A 7216-nucleotide genomic window follows, 5' to 3' on the forward strand; every position below is an offset into this window, starting at 1 on the left:
TATATCAAGGTTAGTCAAAAATTATATATCTTTTGCTGTATTGTTACGATCGCTAACCTGTGCTGCTGGTAAATTGCTTGTGTTTCTGGCTATTGCGCTAAGCTAATATAATGCTATATTGTGTTTTCGCTGTAAAACACTTAAAAAATCTGACATATTGGCTGGATTCACAAGATGTTGGGCTTTCATTTGCTGTACGCTGTGTATTTTTCAGAAATGTTTTAAGATGAGTAATTAGGTATTTGACGTTGGTCTCTGTAATTATTCTGGCAGCTTCGGCACTATTTCAGATTGCAGCTGCAATGTAGAACTGTGATTTATACCTGAAATATGCACATTTTTCTAAAAAAACATATGCTATACAATAAATATGTTATCAGACTGTCATCTTATGAAGTTGTTTCTTGGTTAGTGGCTATTTATATCTTTATTTGGTCGAATTAGTGATGGCTACTGATGGAGTAAAAAACTGGTGGAGTAAAAAAAGTGGTGTCTTTTGCTAACGTGGTTAGCTAATAGATTTACATATTGTGTCTTCCCTGTAAAACATTTTAAAAATCAGAAATGATGGCTGGATTCACAAGATGTGTATCTTTCATCTGGTGTCTTGGACTTGTGATTTAATGATATTTAGATGCTAGTATTTACTTGTGACGCTATGCTAGGCTATGCTAGTCAGCTTTTTTACTGTGGGGGGTGCTCCCGGATCCGGGTTTGGGAGGAATTAGAGGTTAAAAACTAAACATAAGAAAGATTCACCTTCAAATCAATTAAAATGTAATTGGTTGGATACGCATATTTAGCAGATGTAGGGGAGAACACAGAAGACAGCCCTATTAGGTAAAAGACCAAGTCCATATTATGGCAAGAACAGCTCAAACAAGCAAAGAGAAACGACAGTCCATCTGTCACGGCCGTCGTTGGAAGAAGCGGACCAAGGTGCAGCGTGATGAGCGTACATTACTTATATTTTAGAATGACGCCAACAAAAACAATAAACCATACAAAACCGACCGTGAAGCTGAAGGGCTATAGTGCCACAAACAAAGACAACTACCCACAACGAAAGGAGGGAAAAAGGGATACCTAAGTATGGTTCCCAATCAGAGACAACGATAGACAGCTGTCCCTGATTGAGAACCATACCCGGACAAAACATAGAAACACAAAATCATAGAAAACAAAACATAGAATCCCACCCCAAATCACACCCTGACCAAACCAAATAGAGACATAAAAGGCTCTCTAAGGTCAGGGCGTGACAGTACCCCCCCCCAAAGGTGCGGACTCCGGCTGCAAAACCTGAACCTATAGGGGAGGGTCTGGGTGGGCATCTATCTGCGGTGGCGGCTCAGGTGCGGGACGCAGACCCCGCTTCACCACTGGCTCACCCCACTTTGGTGGCACCTCTGGTGCGGGGACCCTCGTCGCCGACCCCGGACTGGGGACCCTCGTTGCGGGCCCCAGACTGGGGACCCTCGCAGCTGGCCTCGGACTGGGCACCCTCGCAGCGGGCCCCGGACTGGGCACCCTTCGCTGCGGGCCCCGGACAGGGCACCCTTCGCTGCGGGCCCCGGACTGGGCACCCTTCGCTGCGGGCCCCGGACTGAGCACCCTCGCTGCGGGCCCCGTACTAGGCACCCTCGCTGCTGGCCCCGGACTGGGCACCCTCGCTGCGGGCCCCGGACTGGAGACCGCCGCTGGAGTCTCCGGACTGGAGACCGCCGCTGGAGTCTCCGGACTGGAGACCGCCGCTGGAGGCCCCGGACTGGGCACCCTCGCTGCGGGCCCCGGACTGGGCACCCTCGCTGCGGGCCCCGGACTGGGCACCCTCGCTGCGGGCCCCGGACTGGGCACCCTCGATGCGGTCCCCGGACTGGGCACCCTCGTTGCGGGCCCCGGACTGGAGACCGCCGCTGGAGTCTCCGGACTGGAGACCGCCGCTGGAGTCTCCGGACTGGAGACCGCCGCTGGAGTCTCCGGACTGGAGACCGCCGCTGGAGGCCCCGGACTGGAGACCGCCGCTGGAGGCCCCGGACTGGAGAACGTCGCTGGAGGCTCCGGACTGGAGGCCGTCGTCGGAGGCTTCGTGCCATGACTCCTCACTGGAGAATTCGTGCCATGTATCATCACTGGAGGCTTCGTGCCATGGATCATCACTGGAGGCTTTGTGCCATGGATCATCACTGGAGGCTTCGTGCCATGGATCATCACTGGAGGCTTCGTGCCATGGATCATCACTGGAGGCTTATTGCCATGGATCATCACTGGAGGCTTATTGCCATGGATCATCACTGGAGGCTTCGTGCCATAGATCATCACTGGAGCCTTCTTGCCATGGATCATCACTGGAGTGAGGAGACGTATGGGCAGTCTGGTACGTGGAGCTGCCACAGGGCTCATCAGACTGGGGAGACATACAAGAGGCCTGGTTCTGGCAGCAGGCACAGGACTCACCAGGCTGGGGAGACATACTGGAGGCTTGGTTCTTGGCGCTGGCACCGGATACACTGGGCCGTGGAGGCGCACTGGAGGACTCGAGCGCAGAGCTGGCACAACCCGTTCTGGCTGGATGCCCACTACCACCCGGCAAATGCGGGACGCTGGCACAGAGCACACCGGCCTGTGAATGCTCACTCGAGACACCGTGCGCATCACCCCATAACACGGTGCCTGACTAGTCACATGCTCCCCACGGTAAGCACGGGGAGTTGGCTCAGGTCTAAACTCCGACTCCGCCAATCTCCCCGTGTGCCCCCCTAAAAAAGGTTTAGGAGCTGCCTCTCGGGCTTCCGTGACCGGGTCTTGTCCCCCGCCATTCTCTCCTCCCCGGTCCAGCTCGTCCTCCAGGTTGGCGCACGCTGCTTGGTCCCTTGGTGGTGGGTAGTTCTGTCACTGCCATCGTTGGAGGAAGCAGACCAAGGTGCAGCGTCGTGAGCGTACATTAATTTTATTTTAGAATGACGCCAACAAAAACAATAAACCATACCAAACTGACCGTGAATCGGCCAAAACATAGAAACACAAAATCATAAAAAACAAAACATAGAATGCCCACCCCAAATCACACCCTGACCAAACCAAATAGAGACATAAAAAGGCTCTCTAAGGTCAGGGCGTGACACCATCATTACTTTAACTTCTCTAGGATATGTGGGACGCTAACGTCCCACTTGGCTAAAAGCCACTAAAAATGCAGAGCTTTCATTAAATCACACATGAAAGATACCAAATTAAAGCTACACTGGTTGTGAATCCAGCCAACATGTCAGAATTCAAATAGGCTTTTCGGCAAAAGCAAAGGAAAGCTTTTGCCGAAAAAAGCTATTATCTGAGTTAGCACCATTGTAAACAAAGAGAGATAAGCATATTTCAACCCTGCAGGCGCGACACAAAACGTAGAAATAAAAATATAATTCATGCCTTACCTTTGACGAGCTTCTGTTGTTGGCCCTCCAATATGTCCCATAAACATCACAAATGGTCCTTTTGTTCGATTAATTCCGTCGATATATATCCAAAATGTCCATTTATTTGGCGCGTTTGATCCAGAAAAACACCGCTTCCAACTTGCTCAAACGTGACTACAAAATATCTCAAAGGATACCTGTAAACTTTGCCAAAAAATTTCAAACTACTTTTGTAATACAACTTTAGGTATTTTTTAACGTTAATAATCGATAAAATTGAAGACAGGATGATCTGTGTTCAATACAGGATTAAAACAATCTGTAGCATGCTTTCTGGTCATGCGTCTCTATCTAACAGGACAAAATGGCCGTACTTCTTCATTACACAAAGGAAAAACCCTCAACTAATTTCTGAAGACTGTTGACATCCAGTGGAAGCGGTAGGAACTGCAAGAAGGTCAATTAGAAATCTGTATTCCCAATGAAAATCCATTGAAAAGAGAGTGAAAAAAATAATAATTCTGAATGGTTTGTCCTCGGGTTTTCGCCTGCTAAATAAGTTCTGTTAAACTCACAGACATGATTCAAACAGTTTTAGAAACTTCGGAGTGTTTTCAATCCACATCTACTAACAATATGCATATCTTATCTTCTGGGGATGAGTAGCTGGCAGTTTAATTTGGGTATGCTTTTCATCCAAACGTGAAAATGCTGCCCCCTATCCTAGAGAAGTTAAGACATGAAGGTCAGTCAATACGGAAAATGTAAAGAACTTTGAAAGTTTCTTCACGTGCAGTCGCAAAACCATCAAGCGCTATGATGAAACTGGCTCTCATGAGGACCGCCACAAGAAAGGAAGACCCAGAGTTACCTCTGCTGCAGAGGATAAGTTCATTAGAGTTACCAGCCTCAGAAATTGCAGCCCAAATAAATGCTTCACAGTGTTCAAGTAACAGACACATCTCAACATCAACTGTTCAGAGGAGACTGCGTGAATCAGGCCTTCATGGTCAAATTGCTGCAAAGAAACCACTACTAAAAGGACACCAATAATAAGAAGAGACATGCTTGGGCCAAGAAACACGAGCAATGGACATTAGACTAGTGGAAATATGTCCTTTGGTCTGATGAGCCCAAATTTGACCGACGTGTCTTTGTGAGACGCAGAGTAGGTGAACGGATTATCTCCACATGTGTGGTTCCCACCGTGAAGCATGGAGGAGGAGGTGTGATGGTGTGGGGGTGCTTTGTTGGTGACACTGTCTGTCATTTATTTAGAATTCAAGGCACACTTATCCAGCATGGCTACCACCACATTCTGGAGCGATACGCCATCCCATCTGGTTTGCGCTTAGTGGGACTATCATTTGTTTTTCAACAGGACAATGACCCAAAACACTCCTCCAGGCTGTGTAAGGGCTATTTGACCAAGAAGAACCGTGATAGAGTGGGGCATCAGATGACCTGGTCTCCACAATCACCCGACCTCAAACCAACTGAGATGGTTTGGGATGAGTTGGACCGCAGAGTCAAGGAAAAGCAGCCAACAAGTGCTTAGCATATGTGGGAACTCCTTCAAGACTGTTGGAAAAGCATTCCAGGTAAAGATGGTTGAGAGAATGCCAAGAGTGTGCAAAGCTGTCATCAAGGCAAAGGGTGGCTACTTTGAAGAATCTCAAATATAAAATGTATTTTGATTTGTTTAACACTTTTTTCGTTACTACATTATTCCATATGTGTTATTTCATAATTTTGATGTCTTCACTATTATTCTGCAATGTAGAAAATAGTAAAAATAAAGAAAAACCCTGGAATTAGTAGGTGTGTCCAAACTTTTGACTGGTACTGTAAATCGGCATGAAATCTATTTCAAAACTTGATAAATTCCTGTCTAGCGATTATCAATAACCAACTTGACAGAGCTTGAAGAATTCTAAAAATATCTGTGAATACTTACAATACCAGTCAAAAAAAGCTTTTGCAAATGTATAATTTATTTAAGAATTCAATAAGAAAGCAACCAACAGTTTACACAGACACTGTTTGTGCCATTTAATTGTTTAGCGGTTTGACTATTTTCTTCTGATATTATCCCCACTAGCTGTGTCAATTCTATACCATTTCCCTCACCTTAGCATGTAATAACAGTGGACAACATGCTCTTTGTATAAAACTCAAAAACCATTGTAATAATGTACATTTCATTTAGTTATATATCCAATATTTGTCAGTGTGTATAGACTTGAACCATGCCGTTACACGTGTGGACTGCCGGTAGCCTGTTTGTATAATCGTATAGTTTTATTTTATATAATTCTATAGCAACATTTCTCTCCACAGTGCTATTTTTGACAAATCTTTGAATCCTCATTCCAGTGATTTTGTATTTTGTGTGTATCCATCTAAAGTTTTTGTAACTGATGATAACAGAATTAGGGAGATGGATGGCTGATGGCAGCCTCCTGTCACAATGAAATGTCATGCCCATATAAAACATTTATTGGCATTTCTAATGTAGAGTTGCCAAATAATTCTGTAATGTTGACCCTTTGTCTATTAATTGACAAATGGTATGATCAGATCAGATGCAGGGTGGGTGATGTGACGCCCATGTAAATAAAGATGGATGCCAGACTGTGATGGCGATCCCTCAATGGTGCTGGATGGAAGAGAAGCAGCAGATTTTTGGACCGGGACCCATTCTTTCATGTGTTGTCATTTTTTACTTGATTGAATTGATTAGGTAACGTTTTGTGTCCTTGTACAGTACTCAATAATGGGATGTACCTCTTATACTCAATTTCAATCAATATTTATAGACTTGAATGACAGTTAGGCTTTTGCCATTTGAAAGAACACTTCTATTCACACAACTATTGGTAATTTAAAACTCATTCAGGCCTATTTTATAGGGCCCTTTCATCACAGAGTTACAATTCAAGGGCACTGGGCGGCTGTCAAAAGTCTCCAAATTTTGTCACAAAATCAGTCGTTCAAAAGCATTCACATCACCCCACATATTTTTTTTCGATCCAGTAACGTGTAATGTCAGATGCAGCAATAAGAAGATGCTCTTCACATTGCTTTTTGTTGCGATTAGAGAAAATAGAGATAGCAGAACTACCTCACAGTATGCCCCCTGGCTATGATCCCCCCCCCCATAGGAAACAAGCTAACTTTCCATTTAGGGGGTGAATTCCGTGTCATATGAAACCCGAATCGTATTCTCAGCTCATGACGGCCCATTTTCCCTCGCAAGCTTTGTTGGCAGATAACGTTATCCATCAAGGGATAAGTCAGAGGTGTCTGGATAGTTCTCAAGACCTCGAAGGTGTGAAATTGTTGAAGAAATATCTGTGGCTGTTGTCACTTGACAACTGAAAATGGACCTAAGAGTAACGGTAAAAACACAGACAAGAAACAAAGGAATTGTGTGCAGCTGTGCAGTGTACACCACAGGCACATGCACAGATAGGGCTGTACCTGTGCAGAGCACATGCCCTTTTGCCCCACCAGTCTCCAAAGTAGCCTTTTTGTCATTTTGAGAACCTGCCCCCTAAAGGGTCTGTGCATGGTCCTGGTACACCTGCATGTGTAATCGGTCAGGTAGCATTTGATTCAGTATTCAATTTGATGATTTAAGTTCGTAATAGAGAAAATAACAGATGCCATCAATGTCATCAGACATACTGTATTTGCTGCTATGGGTCTTAGCTCACACACTCTGGAATCTCCTTCATGCCTCTGGATTGAGTGGCATAACCTATAACCACACAGTCTTTAACTTCTAATTGGTCCCAATCCCG

At 45.4% G+C, this 7216-nt stretch overlaps 1 protein-coding gene across 1 annotated transcript; it reads right to left on the reverse strand.

Moving 5' to 3' along the window:
- Positions 1-1633: 1633 nt before the first annotated feature.
- On the reverse strand, positions 1634-2473 carry LOC139530973 (probable GH family 25 lysozyme 3). The gene is made up of 3 exons (XM_071327768.1): positions 2337-2473; positions 1851-2105; positions 1634-1754 (listed from the first exon to the last, which is right to left on the reverse strand). The coding sequence occupies exons 1-3, from the start codon at positions 2471-2473 to the stop codon at positions 1634-1636; spliced, it is 513 nt and encodes a 170-aa protein (XP_071183869.1).
- Between the last annotated feature and the right edge of the window lie 4743 nt (positions 2474-7216).

Source organism: Salvelinus alpinus, chromosome 9 (assembly GCF_045679555.1).
Source record: "Salvelinus alpinus chromosome 9, SLU_Salpinus.1, whole genome shotgun sequence".
Taxonomy (NCBI): Eukaryota; Metazoa; Chordata; class Actinopteri; order Salmoniformes; family Salmonidae; genus Salvelinus; species Salvelinus alpinus.

Coding starts and splice junctions, on each gene's coding strand:
- LOC139530973 (XM_071327768.1), bottom strand. CDS start 2,473: ATGTCTCCCCAGCCTGGTGAGTCCTGTGCCTGCTGCCAGAACCAGGCC. Junction 2,106..2,336: donor CACTCCAGTGATGATCCATG/GCAAGAAGGCTC, acceptor CGAATTCTCCAG/TGAGGAGTCATGGCACGAAG. Junction 1,755..1,850: donor GACCGCATCGAGGGTGCCCA/GTCCGGGGCCCG, acceptor CGGGGCCTCCAG/CGGCGGTCTCCAGTCCGGAG.